At 37.2% G+C, this 26,879-nt stretch overlaps 2 protein-coding genes across 3 annotated transcripts in view; both read right to left on the reverse strand.

Moving 5' to 3' along the window:
• The window catches only part of LOC107085353 (high affinity cAMP-specific and IBMX-insensitive 3',5'-cyclic phosphodiesterase 8A-like), a 72,010-nt gene extending 66,426 nt beyond the window's left edge, over window positions 1–5,584 (reverse strand). The window contains exons 1-2 of one of the 2 annotated variants that reach the window (XM_015375632.1): window positions 5,566–5,584; window positions 4,961–5,078 (exon numbers count right to left, since the gene is read on the reverse strand). Coding sequence is in view for 1 of the 2 variants with exons in the window: in XM_015375631.1 (XP_015231117.1) it covers window positions 4,961–5,113 (153 nt within the window). In the remaining variant the exon portion in view is untranslated. Of the gene's footprint in view, window positions 1–4,960; window positions 5,369–5,565 lie in introns of those variants that run through there. The other variant, XM_015375631.1, reaches the window with a different exon arrangement.
• Window positions 5,585–23,634: 18,050 nt separating this feature from the next.
• gatm (glycine amidinotransferase (L-arginine:glycine amidinotransferase)) lies at window positions 23,635–26,360 on the reverse strand. Its single transcript, XM_015375648.1, has 9 exons — window positions 26,206–26,360; window positions 25,301–25,516; window positions 25,022–25,217; window positions 24,745–24,935; window positions 24,533–24,670; window positions 24,282–24,446; window positions 24,117–24,180; window positions 23,905–24,021; window positions 23,635–23,820 (listed from the first exon to the last, which is right to left on the reverse strand). The coding sequence occupies exons 1-9, from the start codon at window positions 26,272–26,274 to the stop codon at window positions 23,708–23,710; spliced, it is 1,269 nt and encodes a 422-aa protein (XP_015231134.1). The 5' UTR covers window positions 26,275–26,360; the 3' UTR covers window positions 23,635–23,707.
• Between the last annotated feature and the right edge of the window lie 519 nt (window positions 26,361–26,879).

The raw sequence follows: 26,879 nt of genomic DNA on the forward strand, positions 1-26,879 counted from the left end.
GACTTCACGGGAAGGTGGTGGCAATCTTTGGTTATTAATATCCTAACTTATTTAAAATCAAAGATACATTTTCCAAATAGTAAAAAAAAAAATCAACTTTTGTTTGAAGCATTTCTTCCATCTTTAGAAAGTGATGCGGGTAGAACTGAGCTACTGTACTAGCAGCTGAAGAGTGACTTCAGAAGCAAAGAAAGCGCTATTAACAGCCAGCGCATACCCTATATACTGATGACGTCTTCAATAAACATAGAGGAGCACAGTTTATCCTCCATACACCAACTGCAAAAACAAAGACAGCAAGTCCTGCAAAGACAACTGAATGTTCAAACACATATACACGCATGTCCTCGAAGGGAAGCTGCTCCTAACGTGAAACACACTATCCACCTATATAACTTGGGCTTTAAGAACAGCTGTAGCTTAAGTGGGATTGGTGTGGTAACCTTGAAAGATGAAAAAGTAAAATCCAAGAGCAAAAGCAAAACAAAGTATGTTTAAAATCAGAAATAGGCTTTAAGGGTCGGGGCAAAAGAAAGGACCAATATCAGGCTGGGTCTTCTCAGTCAGCAGAAAAAGCACAGAGGATTAATTCATCACCATGCAAACCCTATGGCATCGTCTGGAATAAATTACCCAACGAAGCTCAATATAGACTAAACACACACAACTGGCCATAGAAAGCATGCAGACACGGTGGGAGAGAAAGCTTGACAAATGCAGAGAGGCTGTCCAGGTCAAAGGACCATGATAAGCTGCTACATACTATTAAACAGTGAGATGGATCAAATAACCTGCTCTGGTCTGAGTTAGCAGTACTTTAGGGTTTCCAGCTGATAAAGAGCAAACTTTGTGTTCCCTATGGGTTAAGGAGGGTTTCATTGTAGACCAGAGTTATGATTATTGATGGCAATGAGTCAGAAATGCTTCCAAGCCCACAGAAAAATGAAACATACTACTTAATATCGTGGAGATGGGGTAATATGGCAATCTTATTGAACTTGCAACTGGCTTAAAGTTTATCTGATTTCCTCCAGCTTACCAAACAGGCTTTGTAAATAAACCAAATTTATTTTAATAGTCTTTTTTATGTTAAAGTTTGATACAAAGAAAATATAGTTAGACATAACTGGATTAAAAGAAATATGTTTTTTCAAATTATTATTTTAAAGAGAATTCTCCAGCACATAAATGTGGCCTTGCTGTCCCATAATAGGCTACCTTAGAGTGACCTCACCAGAAAATGGTGATTTTTTTTTTCTATGTCTGTTTTTATGAGAAAAAATGTCTGCTCAAAAAAGGTGGAATGAAATCTGAAATTTGTAATTCACTTTTTGTCACTTTCTCTCAAACTGCACCAATGGCACACAGAAGACAGAGTTACGTGCCAAAACAATGACTTATGTGAACCAATGAACACTTAAAGGTTATTAAACCTCAGGAAACAAAATCTGTGTCAAATTCAAAACCTATTTTTTTATTTCATGCACTGGAATCTGGTGGTGTAAAGACGGAGAGGATGCAGGTCGACAAAACAACGATGTTACCCTCATATGTGCCAACTCTAAAGTTAAACAAGATGGGGGCAGTATCAGTCTTAGGGATTTTCAACAGATGCTAAATGAGTAGTCATGATAAAAGAAAAAATATTTAGGAAGAGAATTAATTGGATTTCTGTCATAAAACTTAATCTGACATTTTCAGCAATATGAAACTGACCCTAAGCTACCTGTTGACCCTATAGTAGATTACCCATGATGGACAGTGTCCTGCATTTTTTTTTTTACTTTTGTTCTCTTTCCATTCCTAATTCTAAGAAAGGAAGGAAAAAAAAAACAGTGGTTCGAGTCCAGTGATCTGTGTTGTCTCAACAAACTCGTCCGTTTTGTGTTCATGCGGAAAACGGGCGTAGGATTTGTGCCATGGTGGTGCTGGTGTGTTCTTGTTAATGTTAAGGTCAAGTTATACAATGAATAGAAATTTGCAAAAAAAAAATAATACAAAGAAAATAATAATAAAAGATATTTGAGTCTTATTAAGTACACCTTCATCCCCCAATGGTGTTGCTGTTACTCTGAGAGGACTTGAGACTTTTACTTTAGCAAAATGTATTAAAATGAATTTGAGGCAAAAAAAATAAAACAGTTAGGATATCATCTTTTATGTACAGTAAATTTAGAACCAGAATGCAATGCGGTTCTAAGAACTATATGAGAAAATCTTTATTTTTACCATCGGGAATCTAAAGCGGGAAATGTGAAAAAAAAAAAAAAAAAAAAAAACACAGCTGATGTTAAGCATTCAGCATCTTAAAAAGTTGTAAACTTCACACCTTTCATTGACCTTTCTCATTTGCTTGAGGGAAATGGGTAAAGCTGGTTTTACATTAGCTGTTCAGGCAGGAGACCAACTTTCCTTAAGTGGGGGCAATCCAACTGAAAAAGTCAAGGCCAGATAAATGGTGTTGTGTTTGGCTGAGGTTTTTTTTTCTGTCTGTCTGTCTGTTTAGCCTGCCACACACACACACACACACACACATATATACAAAGAGGGAAAAAAGCCCACTATCTCAAGACCTTGTACTTGAGCCTTATCACCACAGCAGCACAGATGGTAACGTACCCTTGACAAAGACTCACATCATACTCCCAAACTTCTAGTGAATCTTTCTCACACTGTAGGTGCCTAAACATGTTCTCTCCTTGTTACATCTCCCAAAATAAAAACAAAAACAAACGTGTACATGAATATCTGCACAACTTGAATATATGGGAAATTACTTTTGATCACAATTTGTGCAATATAATGCTGATCCTGCTAGCTGTGTAAATCTGAACTATGATTACAACTTCAGACGTGTGCAAAAAAATCTCTAAAAAACTACAATAAAAACACTAACACATAATAATGAATACTTGAATTACTACAACTCATAAGTATACTAAATTTGAATATAAATAAGTTGCATATAAAATCCACAAATAAAACATAAACCATCAAATTTAATAATTTAATAATACAGCATATTGAATATTTAGTTCAGACGCAACTTCCCCCTGTCACCTTGTAGGGTCTTCTGCATATCTCCATATAAATAAAGCTGGGCCATCTGCCCTGCAATCCAATAATACTGCAAGTGTTTTTCCAGTAACATTGTGTTGCAAAGGGCCTTATTAAATTTATGTGGAAACGTGGCACAGCCAAACAATTCCAAAACAATCAATGGTGGCTATTGATCACATTTAAGAGAGGGATTTAAAAGAGCTCAAGCAGACAACAGCAGCATCAGTTTGTATATATCCAACATGAACGCCATAGCATGTTAATACAACTTGATTTCCTGCATGCATCATGTTGCATATGAATCTCTCCTCTCATTTCTTTTTTTTTTCTTTTGGGGGAGGTATGATAGGATGTTAAAAATGACACCTTACAGGACAGGGATTAACCATTTCCAGCTGGTGGAGATGTGTATACCATTAGTCTAACTCAATCAGGGAGCTAATTCAATCAAAGGCACAGTGGGCTGTCCTGACGTAGGGGCATCTGTTACACAGACTTCTCACTGAATCCTACGGTGACATTTAGCCACAACATTTAGCCTAACGTAGCCCTTCAAACAGCGTGAAGTTTGTCAGAGATGCGTAAATGTGCATGTTTTTTCACAGATTCCTTTGACCGATAAAAATGCCATTATTTCAGGCTGGATTTGACTTTTTTCCAGAAAATATCACTTCTTTTACAGACACAACGACAGCTCTCTGTCTTAGAAAGCCTTATTAGTGACTTTCCATTCAATCTGATCACGCTTTCTTCCAGCACATTTGAAGCCAGCTACTTGTAGTTCCTAGAAAAATTAAGTATTTCCCCTCACTATCAAAAACAGATCGAACTTTAAGCTTTTTTATTTTTTACATTTGCAAAATCTCCTCCTCTGCAAACATTAAATGTCTAAAAATATCAAACTCTTTATTATATCAACTTATAACTTTAGGTACACACATTTTTATAATTCCTTTATCTTTAATATCTACCTAAGCATATTTACTGTTTCAAAGTGTTTTCATTCAGAGGAAACATGATGCATATTTTTTTCTTCTTTCTTTCTTTTGTATAATATGGTTTAAGAATGCAAATTTACAATATTTTGCAAGTATTATATAGTTTAAAAACATACATTTCACCAACATAAAGGAATTTATGTATGTTGTGCAGAAGGACATGAAACATTTTTGCTTAAGTAACTAAATATGCTTACGTAGATGCAAAATATGCTCAAATTGTTTTGTTTTTTTAAAGTGTAAAACCCTTTTAATCCCTAATTTTTATGCGTGGATTTAGAGCGCAGAGGCCTATGGAAAGAAAACCCAACTGGCAGAAAGGTGAATCAGAGGCCAAAGGTTCATCAGCTCAAAGAGAGCCATGCTTTCAGGACAGAATGTGGTGGTTTAAGCTTATATTTAAGCTCTGAAATAATCGGACGTCCGACATACTTAGATATAAAATATAAAAAAAACTGACAAAAAAACAAAAAACCATAACAATGGTTTACATCCTCCTGAATCTACAAAGAAAACAATAGGTTGGAGAAAAGGCCAAAACTAAACAGCCACTTTATTACTTTTACACAAAGGCCAGTTTTTTTTATACTGACATGTCAAAATATAATATTCAAGTACGAAAAGAGTTATAATAAAGTACAGTGTGGTATAAAAAAAAAGTAACTAAGTCATATGCAAACTGAATGGCCTCATGGATTCCCTATTTCTTCCTAGAATATCCTTCCTGTGGTTTTGCAGTAATGGTTTATCCGTTCGGCACAAAAAAATCTTTTTGACTCTCTAGAGTCAAGAAAAACTGAACCATCTGTAACACACACATATATATAAGCAAACTTCTCTCTCTCACTTCCAAACACATATACTCCAGTCTTTGTAAAGGTAATGAATGTAGGTTCTCTCACCTTGCAGCTAGGGGGTTTTAGGGGTAGTCCAGAGGCAGGATTTCCTTGATGCTGAGTTGTATTAGTCTGCTGGGGTGAGTGGGAATCCTCAGACTCTTTTCCACTGTGGTAGACCACCCTATCAGAGATATGAATACTTGAAGCACAGCCCATGCTTCAAACCCACTTCAGCCTTTTTGTCTTTTTTTTTTTTTTTGTTGCACTAGTGCGTTACTTTGAGGCTACAGGAGTGTCATTTGCTCTCTCTCTCTCTCTGAAGGTCCACTCTTCCTCCAAAAGATTAAAATTTTCTCCAAAAATATATAAATATTTTTTTTCCTTCTACAAATGCATATGTGTTTACAACATCTAGGCCACAGGGAAGCCGGTTCTCCAGTTGCTCCAACATAAGGCATGAATAAAATATCTGTTTACCCCCCCACCCACCCCTCAACCAGGAAGCTGATTTCCTCTCTGTTTTTTTTTTGTGTTGTTTTTTCACATGAAGTTAATTGCAGAGTGAGTATTAAATGAAAGTAGCTGTCCTGAAAAAAACTTGGGTTCCGTTACGCTTCAGCTGCAAAGACCCCACCAATTGCACCCCTCACTCCTGCTCCTCTTCTCACCTTCAATTCGTACCACATCACCATTTTCTCAACACCTCCTCCTCCTCCTCCTCCCGCCCCCCTGAACTTCACTGCTGTCAGGTAGGCCTGAGACCCCCAACCCCCCCCTCTCCAGCTTTACGCATGAGTTTTATCCATTTTTTGTCTCCAAGGTTTCATGCGTGTTCGTCCTCCCCCACCTGGGAGCCATCAAAAATATTGCCTTTTATTTTATTTATTTATTTTTTTTATTCCTAAAGAGTCTGGTTGTCCACTTCAGCTCAACAGACGGGCCAGAAAAGCGATTCTCACGACACTTTGCCTCAGTCCTGAGCGGCTCATCATCAACAGGCTGAAATATTTACACTGCGGAGTGTTATTCTGGTCAGTCGCTCCCATGTCAAACACCCTCGGTGAAACACAAGGCCATGCAGCCCGACGGAGCGCTTCATTTGTCAGCCTCACAATTCACCAATTTAGGATCCTGCTGGATGGCTCGCAGTCTCCATTCAGGCATCCGCTCCCCCGGTGAAGGATGATCCGTCTGATTTAAAAGCTCCAACCCCGGCTGCAGTTCAGTTCGCTCCAGGCTCCGCGATCCTTCCTCTCATTCTGGCGCTTGACAAAAACAGATGGAGAGGCTGTTTGATTGTAATATGAAGATGTGCCACATCTGGAGAATGCAATCGCTTGAGAGAGAGAGGGAGAGAGAAAGAGAGAGAGAGAGACACTCAGAGGAAGAAAAAAAATCTTCAAAAAAAAGGAATGAAAAAAAAAGCGCTCCGTGTCCACAAGTTTCAGATGTTAAAAATCGGTGACGGCAGGGTTATTTTAGCCTGACGCGAGCGGACGTGAGGCGGGATCGAGCTACATAATGCTAATTTTAATGTTTGTCTTTTCTCTGCCTTTTCTGGCGTTTGCCCTTCCAATTCTTCAGCACTGCTTGACAGCGGCACATCCAATAAAAGCACCCGCAAGGATTGACCTACAGCCTTTACTGACGTTAATGCAAATGAGGCTCGCGCGGCCAATGGGAGGCGCGCGCTGCGCCGCTGGGTGGTTCCCCCCGCGCGCCGTGGGAACTTTGAAAGCAGGAAGAGCGCTCTTTAAGCACTGCTGCATTCACCGCCTTCACTTTTCTGCGATTTGTTTCCTCCTTTAAGGCTCTAAGATGTAGATCTTATGGGTTTAACATGAAATAACCTGCTGTAAAAAGCTGACTTCCAGCAAACGTTAAAAATAGGCACATTTTTGTTATTAAACAATATTTTAAAAGGGAAATGTTTTTGTTTGTAAGTTAGATTTTTTCTGCTGTACACTAATTGCTTTAATTTCATGTATTATTTCTTATATAAAACATTTTACCTCAATGCGTGTCCCCTTATTAAATAATAACCATTTCTAATGAATATCATAGTAATATTTTCTATTGTTCGTATTGATTAGAAGTGAAATTACTATTACCATGCATGATAACTACAGTATTAAAAACTCAAATTTCCTAAAAATCTTAATAATTGCCTTTATGCATACATTTCTGCATAAGCGCATTTTTATTTATCTTCCTTTTTTACTGATCAAAAAGAGTTTGGTTGTGTGGTGTATTATGGTTTGGATTTGAGGAATTATTTTTCTCAGCTCTATTTAATTAAGGACCGTTGTCAAGTTTTTTAATGTACTAGATATTAATGCAATATAAATAGTATTACTTAAATAAAAATATTTTAATTATTAAGATTATTTGGTTGACTTCACTGTTTTTGAATTAACCTAAGCCAGTAAAAACAGTTTTGCACATTTCTAACACATTTTTCTAACACATTTTAAAACTATAAACCACCCCCCACATGTCTTAACGAACAGCTTTTAAAAAACAGGAGAAAACTGAAAAAGTATAGGGCAAAATAAGTAGTCTAAGCCCAAAATTAAAACAATCCACATCAGATTAAAATATATACATATTTCGAAATATATTTACAAACACTTTGTAAAATTAATTGGAAACAAAATGAGCAATGGCCTGAAAGACAAAGTTTTGTCTCTAATTGCAAGAATGGCTTAAATAGCTTGAATGGAAAACAAGAAAGACCTTTGGAGAAGATAAATTTCTTATGCATTACTATATTACTGCCTCTTTTTTGCAGTAATTCTAAAAATGTCTGAAAATTAGCTCAATAAATGTGAACACATAATTTCTTTGCAAACAAGACAAACTCAACTGAATTGTTGTATAATGAACTCAGTCTGACTGTATCATGTTGCCATGTGCTGTCTTACCCAATTTACGTAATTTGCTTAATGTTCTGTTGTTGGATTCGCCTCTGTTAAAAGGAAAATTTATTAATTATAAATAAATATTAAAAGTGTACTATACATTTTGTTTATGGTTCAAATACTTTAATTTGGAATGCATGGACCTTAGTTGTTTTTTTTATTGTTATGCATTTAATAAAACAGCCTACTTACAGACTCCACTCCTCTATGAAGTATAGTATGTTTATGTAACAGATCAACTAGGCAGCCACATGCTGATTAGGACAATTCTGTGTTGATAAAGAAAGAAGCAGACTTTTTACTCCTTGTGCTATTCAGCATGACCTGATATCAGTCAACAGGCAACACGGAACAAGCCGGTAGTGATGCATGTAATGTGAATCATGGCTCCATTCTTGTTTGACATTTTTTACTCTGTTTATTTAATCTTTACACTTGTATTAATAAAAAACCTCTTTGTATGATTTAAAAAAAAAGGTTAAAAAACAATCCACTGGACTTTGTTTCCAAGTTTGAAGATGTTTTGCTTCCCATCCTGGAAGCTTTTTCAATTCAAAATGTCAGGAATAGCGTTGAGCTCAAGGTTTTATACAGTAGCACATCAAAACCTTGTTTTTGTTTTGCAAACATGCAAACTGACACTGAGGAATGGGTCCATGCCTTCGGAATGGGGGGAGTTTGGCTTCTTTTGTTACCCTGCAATGCCCTATACCCGTCTAAGTCTCTTTGTATGACTTTACTGCATTAAAGTGTTAATGTTCAGTTAAGGCAGTTAATCTGGTTTTATTGCAAAAAGACAAATAATGAGTCCTTTCAGCTGCTGCCATATTGAGTTTGTCACCAGAGCAAATCAGTACAACTTTCATGCTGATTTGGTAGTTTTTTTCATGCAACAGAGATGTGTGGGTTTCATGTGTGAGTTTCCTGTATCAAATACATGACTTATCCCGTATCACCACAGAGGGACTAGCTACATCAGGACCATAACTCTGTAATATTCTTTAAACCATTGATTTAACAACAATTAGCAATGCGGTTCTCTTCTTTTTCTTAATTGTAAGAAAAAGTTCAATGTACTGTAAACAGGGCCCTTTAGAACAACCTGCATTTGCTAAAAATACACACTGTGATTATTGTGTTTGTTAAATGCTTCTTTGTTAAAGAGGATTTTAGCATCAATGAATTGATCTGAATGTGAATTAGATCTCACATAAAATTTAATTTCCGCTGCTAAGTGGCTCATTGGGTAGCACTGCTGCCTTGCAGCAAGAAGGTTCCGGGTTTGATTTCCTGCCCGAGGTCTTTCTGCATGGAGTTTGCTAATTCTCCCTGTGCATGTGTGGGTTCTCTCCTGGTACTCCGGCTTCCTCCCACAGTCCAAAAACATGACTGTTAGGTTAACTGGCTTCTCTAAATTCTCCTTAGGTGTGAGTGTGTTGTTTGTTTGGTGTTGTTTGTTTGTCCTGTTTGTCTCTGTGTTGCCCTGCGATGGACTTTGACCTGTCCAGGGTGTGCCCCGCCTCTCACCGGTAGACAGCTGGAGGCACCAGCACCCTTCATGGTCCTGCGTGGGATAAGAGTCCATAAAATCTAAGATCTGCGACAGACAGTCGGCCTGTCCTGAGTATACCCAACCTTTCACCCAGAGCCTGGTGCTATTATTGAGTGGCCAAAACGGTGAACATTACAAAAGTCCAACTCAACAGTGATAGACTCACCAGATCTACCTACATAATGAAGTTCAGAGAGCAAATAGTACCTATAAATGATCAGAATCAGATTCAAATTTATTGCCAAGTAGGTTTGCACTCACAAGGAATTTGACTTGGTTCTGATGGTGCAGACAAAGTACATATATATGCAGAATACAAAATCTATAGCTGTATACAATCTAAAACATACAGTATACTTTAAACAATATATAGTATATGCCTATATATTATATACACAGTAGACTGTGTGTTAATGTAACGCAGAAGGTCTGGAGATGCTAAATTGGTGTAACTTCTATATCCTGAACGGGGTAGGGAGAGGGGCAGTGTCAATTGTCACAGGGGTCTCTGGGCCTTGTTGATAAGGCAGGTAGCAGATGGGAAAACTGTTCTTGTGGCGTGAGGTTTTAATCCTGATGTACCACAGCAGAAACAAAAGAGTGCGTACCTACCAGGCAGCCGTCCACTGCGCCATCTTAGATTGAAGCACTGGGTGGATTTGGGGAAAGATGCTGCAAAAGATTAGAAAGATATATGAAACATTAAAGGAATGTGTCTATGTGTTTCAACAGTTCAACAATTACTGAGTTTAAGAAATGTTTTAAAAAACAGTAGCTTCTGTTTGTAAAACCTTTGCTTTAAATATAACATTCTTTCTACTGTACTCTAGCAGTTAAAAGTGGGATCAAGCATCATCATATCCAGATGTCTGAACATTGTCATGTTCATCTGTTCAGCAGACACATGTCCAGTCATGATACGGTTCAGGATTGAGACCAGATATGGGTCCAAAATATGGATATCAACCCATTAGCACAATGATCTGTGGCCGCTTTGCTACAGAGGTACAGGTCGAACTTTAAAAAGAGATGGTATCTTAGGGAACTAACATAATGAGCACATAGTGAAACAACATCTTAAGCCATCTGCCATGAAATTAAGCTTTGACAGAACTCTCCCAAACATGAAGCTGTTAATAACAAGTTTTTGGTAGAAATCCCTGTTAAAGTGTAATCTTTTGAAACTGAGAACTTGGACTTTGAAAAATGCATTTCTTCCTCTGTACTCTATGGCCTTCAAACTCAAAGTGGGATTAACCATCATCACATGTTTCCTCCCCATGACATGCAAACTGACCTTTATGTGTCGGGCCTCAGGAGCTTCGGGAAGCTGAAAACCTCCGAGAGCTGTGCAGAGGTGCCTGGTATTCCTAGCCTTCATTGTAATTTATTGAAAACATTCATTTTTGGTTCCACTAGTGATGGGGCCTTTTGCTGCTTAAAGCAACACATCACATGAATCTATTAGAGAGAGGGTTTTAGAACAAACCTCGCTTTCAAACAGCTTTAAAGCCCCTGAAAGTACCAGTGTCATGTGATTTACTGCTTCTATAAAACCGAAAACACCCCAGCTTGAACAAACAATATAAATGTTAAATAAATGTTAAATAAAGGGTTGAATGGCAGGACATAAATGAATCCACTGACAGGTCAGTTTTTTTTTTCTCCTGTTAGCTCAAAGTGAAGCTGGCTGTATTATTCATGAGGGGATGACATGTTTACCGTTGCCATCTTTGCTCTTCTGTCATCTACGTGTGTTTTGCTATCAGTTATTATCACTGTACTTTGTGCAGCTGCATTCTTCAGCAGGGTCTCTGCAGGACAGTTGTTTGTTTATGTTTGGTTTACCATCTGATGCATCTTTTATTTGCACAGTACGCAAAGCATCTCTTGTGTTCAAAGTCTCATGCTTTCTCATTGTCTGTCTGGTCATTTTAAATGTTAAGGAAATTTCTGTTATATTCTTGGGGCACCAAACAGTTGCTAACCTTTGGTGGAAGGTGTAAAGGTTCATGTTCTTTTGTCTAATGTAAATTAAAATGATTAAAATGGACTTAAATGACTGCAAAGATACATTTTAGACATATTTTAATTACCTTTTAATAAAACCTTTTAATTTATTTTTTCGAATAACTGCTGAAGGAAATCTGTTGCCATTTTATACCACAGCACTTCAAGGTTAAAAAGCAAGGGAAAACATGGAACATTTCATACAAAGGAAGTGTGTTTTTTCTTGTATGAGAAATTATTTAAAGCGTTAAAAAATAAAGAACAAAAAAGAACCACAAAATGTAATTGCCAAGGGCATGATACGAAAAATAGACAAAAAAACATATTTCTGGTACTTTTAATGTCATTCAATGTGAAAGATAAATTCAAATTTACTTTAAAAACTTATACTTGTCATGATCTTGGCAATGATGGATGGCTTAGTTACTCATTTCATTCAGCTGTCCAGTACTGTTCGGTTTCTCATTTCCTCTCATCTTATCCACCTGCTCCTGCCTCTATTTAAGCTGCTTGCATCCAGTCATCAGGGCCAGATTATTATTGTCCTTTCCAGCCTGTGGTAAGAGTATTTTTAGCGTACCTTATTGTTTCCTATTACCTGATCCTTTTCTATCATGAGCTGCCTGTTCCTGTTCTGATCTGTTTGCCTGAACTGGCTTCGGATTCCTGCATCTGGGACACTTTGGGCAGCGCCTGGTGCATCTTGTTGGCAGCCCAAAGGCTGGATCCTACCTTATTCTCTGGGCATGGAGTGACCCTTTAAAACAGGTTAGTGTCTCATGTTCATAATCTTCCTCGGTTAGATTTACAAGGTGACTAACCTTTGTTTCCTGCCTCCCTCCTAGCCGCTGCTACTACAGATCTGCAGTCTGTTTATTTTAATAAACGCTATTTGAGTAATTACACTGTCTGTCTTGCCTGAATACTGGGTCCTTCTTTTCTGAGTCGTGACAGTACTGAAGCTTCTAAGCCTGGTATTTGTTATTATACTACCGGTATACTCAAAATCACATCTTGACTTATTTATTATTTTTAGATATATAATTTCAGATCAACAGTTTCAAGTCTGTTTTTAAAACATGTTTGCAATATTATAACAAAAATACAAGTGCTTTGCACCTCTAGTGAATGGTTTTAAAAAGTATTCATCTGAATAAAAAAATGTGCTTTTTCAAATTAACATGAAGAATGCATAAAGGGTGTCATAATAACAAAGCTGATGACAAAAATAACTGGAACAGATCAAGCTGGGTAAACAATTTGTGGTGGATTCTGACTGTTTTTCTTTTCTTAAGTAGTACTTTTGTCAGTCAGATGGATTTTTTCCTACTGAAGAATTCAACTCAGACAAAGAGCGTTATAGCTGCAAATAATTCAGCCTTATATGAGTGTGACTGATGTTACTCAAGATCAGTCAGATGACAACTTGTGACAATAATATTTGCCTTGAGTTAATTGATTTTTTGTGGGGTTAAATTAAATGCAGGAAAATTACAATTACAAACTAAATGCAAAAATAGAAAACAAACTGAAATGGCAACACAAAAAGTTCACACTTAAAATTATTATTTCTGGGGACTGAACTACATATTCAGTATATAATCTGTAACAAGTTTGCTTAAAAACGACTTGAAATTCAAAAAAATCCCAGTGTTGAACCACCCCAACCTGCAATTGGAAAACATTTAATTTCTATTTCAGGTATCATAAACTGTCACATTCTCTTTCAGTGTCTGCAGAGTCCTTCAGAACAGTTTTACCTGAAAATGGTAAGACTTTTAATGTATTTTTTTTTATTTTTACAAAGCTTTTACCTTGGCTGAATTTGATTTGTTAAGTTGTCAAAGGCTTGTGTTTTTTTTTTTGGGAGAAATTGTAATCATTTGTAAAATTGCATGATTTACAAGTAGCATTTTTTCCCCCTGGAGTTAGTATGTAAATGTGATTTAACCGTCAGGACTAAAAGAATAGAAATAGTACATTTATTAACTAAGTTCTTGGTTTAATTATTCAAAGTTATCTCAAATACCATTGATCAAGTATTGTAATGCTACAGCAGAAATTCCTGCTGTGCAAAAATGAAATCAGTTCCTGAGACTTTTACTGAAGTAGTTCTGCATGTCATTATGGAGCAGTGTCTTTACTCTCTTCTTTTTAAGAAAGTCATGGATTCCCAATTCTAATATTTTCATACTGGTCACATGAGCAGATCCAGTTTATCTTAATCGCAGACATATTTTAGGTGTTGTTCTTTAACATTTCCACTAGGGGGAACCAAAGTCATACACTCCTAACTCCATATTTGTGCAATTTTGTGTTCTTGCTTTTTAGAGCATTTATTGAGACTGAGCCCACATTTTGTTGTTGTTGTTGTTGTTTTTTATTGTTTTTTTTTTTATGGTTGTGTTTCTTTTAAAAAAAAAAAAGTCTCTTGTTTCAAATGCTCTAAAATCTGTTAATATCAATTTTGCTGTCTAAAGTTGTAGAGAAAAAAAACTTTGCATCTCTAATATTATGCAATAACAGAAAACTTCAGGATCCTGTTTGGTTAGGACAAGACAAAAAAAAAAAAAAAACAGGTTAGGCAGGTTAGTTGGAGGACAAATGCTATTTTATGTGCATTCACTTTTTTGTTTTTATTATTTCTATGGCTCTGTCTATGTTTGTTTTAAATGTTTGCTGAGATAAACCCCCTGTTAGTTGTTTTACTTTTTTGTTTTTCTTTCATTGTAATTGATCTTTATCTGTTCATGTACACCTTTGCTATCCTCTCTGAGAGTATTTTTTTCATGTAAATGTTTGTTGACTTAAAAAAGAAAAAAGTTGGAGGAAAAACCTGAAAGGAAATAAAAACACACACTGAAAGTTTGAGTTTTTAATTTCCAATATGAATGATTTCTGTGCTCCAGTTTTTAGACTGAATATCATACATTTTTGAAATAGAGAAATCATATATTTATTTACCCTAGAAGGTCTCTTTGATTTACCTCATCTGTCTCTTAAAAAGTGAGTTTTTCATTTGTAAATTTTATCACAGAAAGAAGAACCTGCAACCATTAAGAGGTTTCTGTCCAGTCCTCAAGACAAAGTAGCTCTAATTCTTACACATTGGATTTTTTTTTTTTACTGGTAAATAGCACTATAGAAGTCTAACCACAGATTCATAAGTGATTGAAGTCTGAACTTCAACTAGGTCCCTCTAACTAATATGTCTTTCCTTTAACCACTAGTGTTAGTTAAGCAGTATGCTTCAGATCATCTTCCTGCTGAAAGGTGAACCTCTGTCCTACTCTCAAATCACAGGCATCATAACACAGCTTTTGATCAGATATGTCATAGTATTTAGTAGAATCGTTCCCTGAACTTGGACAGGTTTCTAAATCCCTCATAATGCTCAATCATCCCCACAGCATAATACTACCAACACTGTGTTTTACTGAGCTGATACTCCAGAGGTGATGGAATGTGTTGGCTTTGCTTCAGAACACCTTCCTCTATAGATGCGGGAGTCACCCACATGCCTTTTAACAAACTCAAAACAGGTCTTCATATTTTTTATTGTCATATTAGGCACTAAATAATGTTTTTTTTTTTTCAAGTCGATCTTTTATGAAGGCAAACTCTATGGAGTGTACAGCTTAATGTTTACTTTTGTGGACACTGACTCTAGTCCCTGCTGTGGAAGTAGGCATCTCCTTCAGGGCTATCTTTAGTCTTTGTGCTGCCTCTCAGATTGAGATTCCGTACTGGGTCTGTGAGTTTTGGTGAGCGGTCCTGTCTTTGCAGGTGTGCTGTCCTGCAATGTGCTTTCTTTTTGAAGCTTTGACGATAATCTGGGGCAAGGATAGTAGTATACATCGTCACTCGTGAGAATTTAAAAGGTAATGGTTTCCCAAAATCGCAGCAAAGGGGGTACATATGCACATGCAAGCTTTCAGTTTAATTTATTTTTACATTAGCAGTTGGAATCTAACATAATAGCTCAAAAAGTCATGGGGTGGAAGTATTTTTGTAAGATACTGTATGAGCAAAGTTAAACAGCTGGAATATATCTGAATTTCTTCTTAAACAAACCTGAATCTGAATGTTGACAATTTCTTTACTTATAAACATAAATCTCGAGAAAAAACAAAACACTTCTGCTGAGCTCTAAGTGTATTCTGGGAAGAGTCCCTAAATAGCTGATCCAGTATAATAACTGCAAGTATAATAAATGTTCTCCTTTACATTTATCACACGGGTGATACAACTGTCAAGTTATTTATGCAGCAAAATTTTATGACAGCTTAGTATTATATGAGGCACTAAATCAAACGGACATCACAGTTATAAAAGATGGCCCTACCAACATTGTTTTTATCTTTATTTTATCTGAAATATTAAAAAATGCATTGGTTTGAGAAATATATCTAGAAACTCATGTTGGTTTTAAGATTTTTTTGACCCGCATACAGAATCACATGGAGAAGCAGTACATTGTATCATTTTATTTACAAAAAGCAACAAGAATACAAAAGCAGAGTACTGCAGGAAGTCAGCTCAACTTTCTTGTTGGGCTGAGGTGAAAAAACAGACTAATCAGGAAGGAGTTGGTTGAGGATAATTGCTGACTGACCGATTTGCTAACCTGGCAGATGAAACAGAGGTAGCATAGCTCTGTAGGGATTTGATTTAGCAGGCTTTTGCAGACTGTATTCCAGAGGTCCAGGAGAATATGGGGGGGATTCGAAAGTATTGGTATTTTCGAGAGACGTTGTGTTGGAGAGCGGGCACGAAGGTGATGATGACTGAGAACTGCTGCACACAGGTAAACTCTAAAAAATGTCATTCTAAGTCGATTTTTTTCCTAAGGTAAGTTGGTTTTTGTTCTTTAATTGAGTTGGTAAGTTAGACACTAACCCACATTTAAAATAAGAAAAAACAACTGAAGTCTCTTATTTCAAGTGCATCATATGTATTGTTACTTAAAATATGATAATTAGATATTATGCACGTGAAATAGGAGACTGCATTTGTTTTGTTTTTATTTAAAATTTTAATTGTCTTATTCCATTGGCAAAGTGTCTCACTTACCTGCTCAATTCAAGAAAAAAATTACTTATTAGAAGCAAACATAATGCAAAACATACAGTGAGGAAAGTAACTATTTTCCCTGTTCACCCTGTTATTTTGCAAGCCTCCCATCATAGAGGGGTCTGAAATTGTCATCTTAGGTGTATTTCCACTGTGAGAGACATAGTCCATGCCCAGGAATCAGAATGTATGACTTTTTTGAATAATTTATTTGTATGATACAGCTGCAAATAAATATTTGAACACCTAGGAAAATCAATGTTAATAATTGGTATAATAGCCTTTTTTTTTTTGCAATTACAGAGATCAAATGTTTCCTGTAGTTTTGTCACCAGGTTGCACACACTGCAGGAGGGATTTTAGCCCACTCCTCTACACAGATCTCTACACCGATCTTCTCTAGATCAGTCAGGTTTCTGGGCTGTCGCTAAGAAACACGGCGTTTAATCTCCCTCCAAAGCTCTCTGTTGCGTTTCCAAAGCTCTCAGTTGGGTTTAGGTTTGGAGACTTGCTGGGCCACCCAGAACCCTAATATGTTTCTTCCAGAGCCACCCCTTGGTTATCCTGGATGTGTGCTTCAGGTCATTGTCATGTTGGAAGACCCAGCCTCCACCCATCTTCAATGCTCTGACTGAGGGAAGGAGGTTGTTCCCCAAAATCTCACAATACCTGGCCCTGTTCATCATATTCTTAATACAGTGCAGTCGCCCTGTCCAATATGCAAAAAACCACCCCTGCAGCATGATGCTACCACCCCCATGCTTCATGGTAGGTATGGTGTTTTTCAATTTCTGTGTTTATTAACATCTTGGACTGCAAAAAAAATATTTGAAAAAATGTAACATTTTCTGAAAATAAGTGTATTCGTCCATAATCTTACATTTTACAATTACAGGGAACACATCAGAAACACATCTGAGTTGTATTATGTATGTTTTTAGCAACATGTAATTCCTAAAGTCTTTAATATGGATTCAGTGGCTTGTGGAGACATCTGAGGCTTCACACTTGAAAGCCCAGGTCAAATGAAGCCTGGGCTTGCTGCAAGCTTTTTTTCTGCTCCAATTAAATAGGTTGGCTTCATCAAACATGGAGTGCTGATGGACTCATTAGGTGGATTTACCAATGTGCTTCTTTAAGGATCAAACGTGGTTAACTGGTCCGGTGTTCTAAACATTTAGCAACAACAATATACTGCCATAAAAACATAATTTTGTTGTCATTTTAGCTTCATGTGGACACACCTGGGCACTATTTATGGTCTCTAATCAGCATATTGATATGGCACAACTGTGAGATGGATTATCTCAGCAAAGGATAAGTGATCAATATCACAGATTTATACTGGTCTGCGAACAATATTTGAGGGAAATTGTCATATTGTGTATGTGGAAAAAGTTTGAAAAATTTGAGTTCATCTCATAAAAAATGGGAATAAAACTAAAAGTGCGGGATTTATATTTTTGTTTCTATCTCCTGTGTGAACTGCAGTTATACAATGCAAGTAGAGGACGCAATGACATCACAGGCCAGCATGCTCTGTGTTTACAGAAGTAAACATGGATGGACGTGTCGGAGTGCATCTAGCGATCTTTCCCAACCATAAAAACACAATCTTTTCAAGATGGTTAAACATAAATACTGCTCTCCTCATTATCGTCTCCTATGGTTTTTGTTTTTCTTTCCCCTTCTTCATAGCAAGACCCAGAATAGTGACCTTTTCTCTGGTATTAATTGAGTTCAGGTTGGATGAATCTGACCTGGCCGTTCACACACAGGTCGCATTTGAAAAGATCAGATTCGTATTGGATTCAGGACCACATAGCCAAGTGGCCTGGGTCGCATTGGAAAAAATCAGATCGGTGTTGTTCAGACAGCCAAGAAAAGGTCAGATAAAGGTCGCATATACACCAAAAAAAAAAGGATTTGGGTCACTTCAGGCTGCAGTGTGAACGTAGCCTATGTCTGTGGAGTCAATCAACAGGATGCACTTAGTAAAGCAGGGCTGTCAGACTAGTACCCTGTTTTATTTTCCATTCAAGACGTAGCACACCAGACTCCATTCATCTCATCAAGTCATCATGTTAAGACTCACAGCCTGTAGGCCCACCTGCATGTGCGGATGTCCTGGTAGCCTTTCTGCACATGCTGGAGGACCCAAACAAAAAAGTAAATGTTGAGATAACCAATGCTACTTTAAAATTATAAAATTAAATGAAAACTTGATTCAAATTTATAATGAAATAAAATGAAAGACAAAATACAAACACTGAAATAGAAAAAAAAAAAGTCATCAGTTGCAATCTCCCAGCATAGAGAGGTGGTTCTTCACCTTCTTATATACATGTTAGTCATCTTGATTGAGAAACGTTCTCAGGTGTGCAGCAACATGGGTGAACCCTGCAACCAATAAAGATTCTCTCTGTGACTGGAAGCGTTCTCACACCAAAAAAACGGTACTCCCCCTCCCAGAAACTGATGAAGCAATACTGCTTGGGGACATTTGCTGCTCCCCCTGCAGAGGACTGTAAAGAAAGCTGCGTTGTGTGTTTTCTCTCTGCTCTTATCTTGTCCTGGTATGTGCTCAATGATAAAAGAGTTTTTGGCTCCTAAAACAGAGTTGTTCAATATAACAAGTGTTGACATCCACATATTTTACTTTATGCACTCTAAGCAAAGTAATCTGAACTTTGATTTTAGTTCATCTGTGATGGTTCTCAGACCATTTTTTTCACTCCTCTGGTTCTTTGCATTAACGGTTAATTTAATGCTGTTTTTTTCTGATTAACAATGCTACTGTCTGCCCTTCATTTACTGGGTTTATGCTTGTTCTTCATCCCCTTTATTTTTGATTGCACTGAGTTTTGATTGCTCAGTATTTATTGTATTTTAAATATACATGATCCAATTGTTTAATTGCATGATGTAGTGAGAATGTCGTAAATTAGTAAATCCCAGTTCATCAGCCCTTTCTTTCATCAAGCTTCTGTTGAAAGGGTAACTCTTAGATATTCATTCTTCTGTTTGATCTTTTTAACTACAGTTTCACATGGCACGCATGGCTATAAAATATATTGCATATGTTTCCCCAGTAGGAAAGTGAATTCCTTTAAATGATCTCACAACAGGTATAACACGTACTGATCATGCTCATCCAGGAGGAGTTTATCCTGCAATGTCAATGGGTCGATGCAATCGATAGAGAACCTTAAACCAATCTGACTGAATGATTTCATTGAATTGTCTCTTGAAAGTGCCTCGAGATGACGTGTTGTGAACTGCCACTCTATAAATAACCTAAATTGGAATCAAACTGAATATAGTCACTGATTGATGCTTCTTTCTTTTATGATTGCATCCTAAGATTTAAAACAACTGATCTAAAAATATTCATATTTCTTAACTTAAGCCAAAACTATAATGCCACTACTCATGATAGGGAAAGACTAGCAGGTGTGTCTTCCAGGTGGAGTTCATTAACTCTATGAAGAACTTCAAGAGGAGGATGTTCCCCAGGGAAGATGCCAGATTGTTTTTGTCATGATTCGTGAACAGGCTCTACTTTTAGCATCTTTATGCTCCTCAAGGTCCTGACACTTACTTTCACTGTATCTCCTTAACCGAACGTTCAATCTTCTTCTGTTGTTCGGTTCTTGGGCTTGAATTGTCTGCTTTCTTGTCCCTTTCTTGCCCCCCCCCCCCCCCCTTGTTTGAAGAAATTTCCCCAGGATTCCCTCTCTAAACATTCTTACTGCTCACCTGGCCACCAACTTGAAACTACATTCCTTGATGTTCCATTGCTCACTTACCCAACTTTCAGTTTTCCAACTTTGACCACTCTTTCATTCCAAAAATCTAAAAATCAGCAACAAACCCACTCTCCTGTCCACCTCAGTCACTGTTGGAAAACTCCTGAAAAGCCCTTTGTCTGTCATTACCAAAATCCTTTTTAAAGGCTACACCTTAAACTTGCTGATCTTGTGCAAAGTTTAAGGGGGGGTTAATCAGAACGGATATCGGACAGAGAACCCAGAGGGAAAATAAGTCTTCAATTTATGCTTCAGATATTGCACATGATAAAAGGCTTATATCATTAACTCTTGAAAGTGGTCACCCTTACATGTATTTCATTACATTTAATGACTTTCTCAAGAACTATGTGAGAACTATCTATGGTATGTGGCATAAAACTTAATCATATGTTTTTATTTTTGTATATCTTTTTTATATTGTCTTACTCTGTTTAAGAGACATACTTTAAATATATGAAAAATATCTTTATATTCATGTTTTTTTCTTTAGGTAAATTGAACATTCCAAAAACGCAGTTTGTTTTTTCTAAGATTTATGTACTTATATTTGAATAGTATATACTAAAATTTCGTATTGTTATATATATAAATAAGTACCATTACATATAGATTTTTGTTTTAAAAGAAATATCAGCTCTTAGCCCATGAAATTCACAGGAAATTTACAAAAATAAATGTCTTCAGTTCTCTACAAGTTTCTATCCTATCTATAATGAGGGATAAAAACTATTTTTTTCAAACAGGGAAAACCCAGCTGTAAAGAAGCTTGATCAGTTTATAATGAAATGTGTTAGATCTTTATCTTAGAGCAGGTGTCTTCAAAGTTTTCCAGGCCAAGGACCCCCAAACTGATGGTGAGATGGAGCAGGGACCCCCTAATTATATATATTGTATAAAATTGTGTTATATCAAACTAGTCCTATAGTCACTCTATTACAGATGGAGTAATACAATGAAAGTAATTTTGCCCTTGGATTTTTTATTTATTTTTACAGCACTAGTGGCTTGTTTTTGTTTTGTTTTTTACAGTAGGCTGACAGGAAAGGGGGTATTAGAGAGGGGGAGAGACATGCGGCAAAGGACCACAGGCCAGATTCGAACCAAGGAATAAGGCCTCCGTACATGGGTCGTCGCAATAACCACTGCGCCAACCTGCACACCCCGCCCTGGGATTATTAAAGTATTTCTGATTAGGATTCCTTTTTGATGGGACAGGTGTTATGAATGAAATGGTGCCCAGTTTGAAAGAGCTCCTGTGTGTCGCTGAATGTGTGCATTGATGACTGAAAAACATCTTCTGCCTCCATTTATCTGTTTACTACAGTGTTGAATTCATGTGTATTTGAAGACATTTCAATTATTGGAAAAAATTGCAGGGGGGAATTATAGAAAAAGTCTAATCAACCATAATTTTCGCGACCCCCTAGGGGTCACGGACCCCCTGTTGAAGACCTCCGTCTTAGAGGATGCTAGAAGAGAGGCATTTTCCCTTTAGCAAAGAAATATGTTATATCAACATTGATCATGTTGCCAATTCCCCAACAATAATGGAAAATACGTCTTTTTATGAAATACTTTTAAATATTTGGCAAAATACAATAGTTAGAATTAATTTAACAGTCAACTGTCACCTGCTTTTACTAAACTTTTGCATTTCCTGTTAACTTTATCATCAGATACGGCTGTATTTCTTTCTCTTCTTTCTATTTCTCACATTTAGGCCCCATGTGTAGCCTATTTTCTGTTTCTCTCAATAGTTTAGTCTCACTAATGATTTGTCATATAAGTTTGATATTGAATTTTTTACTGAGGATATGGTGTGTAAAATTACAGTTATATAATGTTCTTAAAAGTACAAAATCCTATCAGTTTCCTTTTTGTTCATTTTAAACAACCACCCTCAGCATAAAATCAAATATTATAAAGTGGTTGTCCATAGATTTGTTAGCAGAGTGAAAATGTGTGCGTGTGAAAAACATGGTCAGTAAATGTGACTAAGACTATGCAAAAAATAAGCAGAAGATTAAAAACATTTGACCTGTAAGGCATGTAGTTTCAAAGGCAGTGATAATAAAACTAAGGAAATGTTCATAAAACATTAAGCTGAAAAAAGCTTAGAAACAGAAAGACTTAAAAATAACAAAATCTTCCAGTAACAATATACTAAATGTTCACTATGAGAACATGACGGTAATCATCTTTTATTTCCACTTTTCCAAAAGTGAATTAATTTTTGTAGCAAAAGAAAAAGAAAAAAAATCCACAGCCAAAGCAATGAAAGTCGAGTCTTTTTAATTACATTTAAATGACCTGACATATTACAAAACATCACTCCTATCGCTTTGTTGAACCAAATTTTACCTCAAACTCATCTCCTCGGAAATATAGTAAGCAGTTTAAGACATGCAACTTTAAAAGCAGCACAGGAATCATAAAACATGAAATGAAATAACCACTATAATGTATTTTCACTTTGTTAACATATAAAAAAGGTGGTTGGAAAGACTGACAGCATGGATTGTAACTGGCCCAGATACGCAACAGGAGAAAACAGCAGAGGAAAAAGGTATAAAATCTGATATGAACTTTTTTAGGAAATATATAAAAACAATTATGGCTGGGAAATCCAATAAAAAGAGGTGCAAAAAATAAAAGCATTTTCCAGTGTAATCAATGCTGCATATATGTGATAAATTAAAATGGCCTACCTAAATGTTTTGATTTCTTTATATAAAAATAATGGAAAAAGGTAGAACTGTGATTTCTTAGGGTGCTTTTCATTATGCAGTTTGGTTCTTTGTGCCTGCTTAGGATATCGTATTAATATGAGTAAATTAGGAGACATATGCTCAGGATACCTACAACTACATGGGATCTTCCATTGTATCAAGAACACAAAGAATTAGAAGTCAGAATAAAGAAAAGCACCCTGAGTGTTAAAGTAGAGGTAGCTTCTAACCTCTTGTACACAAGTTAAGTGACATCTGCATACCAAATTGTACCTTGTCCTCAAAGCATTAGCATTTAGGTGGATAAGCTTCACCACTGCCAGGCCAGAAATGCAGTTAATATTGAGATTCCATGGTGAAATAAACTGAAGACTCCTGCTTTTCAGATTATATGTGCTTTTTATCGCTTAACAAAGCTGTTTACGAAGACATTCTAATGTTCAGCAGATCAAAACCATTCACAAAATGTTCAATTAAGCCACAAAGACACAATATGGAGAAGAGCTTTTGGTGGCAACTAGAAAAACCACCCTACTGTCATTTGCTTCACACTGATTTGCACATATTTCCTAAGAAGGGGTTTGAAATTTGCAAGCAGCAGACTTTATTCGATGTAAGCTCCACCCTTTTAGTGGTGTTCAATTATCTAAGAAGCTTCCAGATTGAGGCTTTAGTTTTCAAAGCTCAATAAAAACTGCCTATTTCTGGCAAGGCTAGTGGAAGTAGGACTCCAGGGTACCACGGCGGCGGACATCGGTTGTCCAGCAGTGGAAGCCACCACCAAGTGAGTTGGCATGGCGAATGTTCACCTTTATGGTCTTGATACCTGTTCAAAGCATGAACCGGATATGTTCTTAAAGATTTAAAGCTGTCAAAATAAAAAGGAATAACTAAAAAGTTTTCCACTCACCGAGGTTTTCAAACATTTTATGAATAGTTTCTTCATTGGCGTCAACCATGACCCGCTTCTCATCCAGCATCAGGACATTCATGGACAGCCATTTGGAGGACATCCACAGTGGGTGGTCTGCAAAAGAAATTGTTGCATTTTTTGTCCTATTGCCTGTGAAAATATTCTATTGCCTTTTTCATTCAAAACAAGTTGTTGGTTGAAGTACAAACCATCAGGAATCAAAGGTGTTGGGGGTTTCACAACAGTCCAGCCAGCTTTCTTGAACATGTCAATCTGGGGTACAGAAAAAAAGCACACAGCAAAGGTGAACATAGTAATGACCAGTATATTTTTACATCCACAAGAGGGCAGCAGAGGACGCTGTCTGAAAATACCTGGCGACATGGGCGGTCAGGGTTTGACAACACCAAACCAGGTCCGATGATGTTAAAAGTGGCATCGATGTGCATGGGGTTAGGGTCTTTAAACGAGATGATGTGCACTTTGTAATCTGGGGCCAGATGGCGTCTCATCCACTCGATTCCCATGTAATTTGTAACCTGAGATGGAGCAGTTTGTAGAAAGAGACTTATACCCTGGCAGTGTATTGAGATTCCTTCTGCCATTAATCAGGGCTGCTTCATACCTGACTCCTCTGAACGAAAAGATCCCTCCCAGCTCGAATGAAATCAGCAGCGTCGAAGCATGGCTCGTGCTCTGTGGTCACAAACTTCCCCTGGGCAGCCAGCTTGTGTCTGTCCTCCACAGTGCGGATGGGGTAGTCCTAGTTGGCAGGAGGAAAAATATGATTTACACCAGAGGTAGCAGCCTTAACTGCATCTGTTTTAAGAGGCTCACCTGATCATATAGCTCATCAGCCATGGTGGGTTTAGGAGCTGTGGTCCATTTTGCACCTTTTCTAAAGTACTCCTTAATTAAAGGCCTGTAGGCACGGTACTCAAAGAATCGAGCCCTCCAGGCCATGGGAGCTTCTATGATTTCGTTTCCCACAACCATGAGGATGTCTCTCGGCATGGCAGCATACATTCCTGCAACATTTTCAACAATGCAACTTATTTTCTGTTGAAAAACTTCCAGTCAGCGTCCTGCAATATTACCAACCAAAGTTTCTCACCTGTTGATGTGAAATCTGGAGTTTTATATTCGACGGACCAGTCGATGGGTTCTGGCCTCTGCACAACAACTCCTTCGTGACGCAGGATATTGCACATTTCTTCAATCTCAGCAACAGCTTTTTTCAAGTGGTCCGCAGGAAAAGACTGGCCCCCATGCTTCTGATAGAAGGGCCAGTACTTCTCATATGTGTTGGCCTGATCAGATAGATGGGACATTTAACATCAAAGTCACATTTATACAGGTAGCATTTTCCAGGTGAGTGAGACGAGATGCTTACCTTCACTTCCACAGTAAAGGGAGGCACCTGGGCATTTTCAGCTCGCCCAACGATCACCTCCTCAAGAGGGTCCCATTCATTGTAGCTGCAGACGGGGCACTCCTGCTGAATGGGCTCAGTAACAGGTTCCTCTTCAGCTGCATGCTGTTGTGCAGCTGCTGCACTTGAAGTGCTCTGGAAGGTCCTCTGCACCCAGCCAGCAACTGACCGGCCAAGCTAAGCAGGAAGAGAAGGCATCAGTTTAGGGATTAATGTGGAGAAATAGCTTTTGCAGTAGTCCTAAACTACAATAACTATTTCATTTTAAGAGAAATTTGGCCAATTGTTTTTTTTTTTTTTTTTTTTTGTGCATGTTGTTTTTACTAGTGCAATTTGAAAGAACAACATGGCTTAAATCCAACTATGTCAACGAAAAATGTTAACTACCCCCAGGCTGCCAAAAAAAACAGATGTTAAGAAGAGTTTTCTCTCAAACATAGAGGTTACAATATTGGCCCCTCTGGCTCCAGACCAGCTCCAGAGTCACTGAGTTTGAGAGCCATCTGCTGCCAAACAGCTGTTCACTGCCACTCAGAGGCTAAATGAAATCCAGGAAAAAAAAACTTCCACTGCTTTTCCCTCATTTTTGGGGGGTTGATCTAGGTATTTTTGTTTTACTAAATGTTTTATTTTTTGCATTTCGGTGTCTCAATCTTTAAAAAGACCAACCAATACATCAATAAATCAATTCAGCTGATTTTAACCAAATCAGATAAGATGTAATGAAGAAAAAGTCGAAGAAAACGTCTTTATTCACTTAAAAAAAAATGTGTTTTCGTTGAAACAAAAGATCAGTGAAAGAAAATAAATACATGATTGTTTTTCTAAAAAAAAAAAAAAAGTAATAAAAACAACATAATACCAACCATGGCTCCGATCAGATGGGCAGCTTCAGCCCCCCTGCTACCTCCTCTCAAACATCTGACTCGCAGCATTGTCCGCAGAAATAATGAGCGAAACCAAAGGCAGCGCTGGATCCAACTGTCTCTCTCTGCTTGCTTTCTTGAAGGGAGACGCTTCAGCTCGCAACCAACTTTATAGGAGCAGAGACTACGTGTCTCTGAGGTTATTGGTCGCTTTTCATGTTGAGAGGCAACGTGACTTGAGAAAAAGCATTTCTGAAACACAATCCCTTACGCCAGCGAATTCTTATCAACTGGGCTTCTGGCGTCCAGAGCTTCAAAGAAATCTGAAAATGGATCAGGAACCGGTTCGGTTCGGCAGGACGTTTCTCTGCATATGATGTTTTGCAAATTATAAAGTTAAGTAGCTTACAAAATGTTAATTAGGGTTTCCAACATAGCTTTAAAAAAAAAAGAACTGTCCCATATTAAGTTACCAAACTAGTGGCTTAATTTAATTCAGTTTTGATTAAAATGTTTATAAAATCAATTAAAACCCAATAAAAGGCAAGAATTGGCCAATATTGCAACCCTAATTAAAAAATACTTTCCCTTTATTTTTGCATAAAGGTTGCCTAATTCTTACATTAATCAAAATGGTGAATAATGCAAGAAAAGTTAAGTTAAACATTTTATTT

This window comes from Cyprinodon variegatus, unplaced genomic scaffold (genome assembly GCF_000732505.1).
Source record: "Cyprinodon variegatus isolate N-32 unplaced genomic scaffold, C_variegatus-1.0 Scaffold122, whole genome shotgun sequence".
Classification (NCBI taxonomy): Eukaryota; Metazoa; Chordata; class Actinopteri; order Cyprinodontiformes; family Cyprinodontidae; genus Cyprinodon; species Cyprinodon variegatus.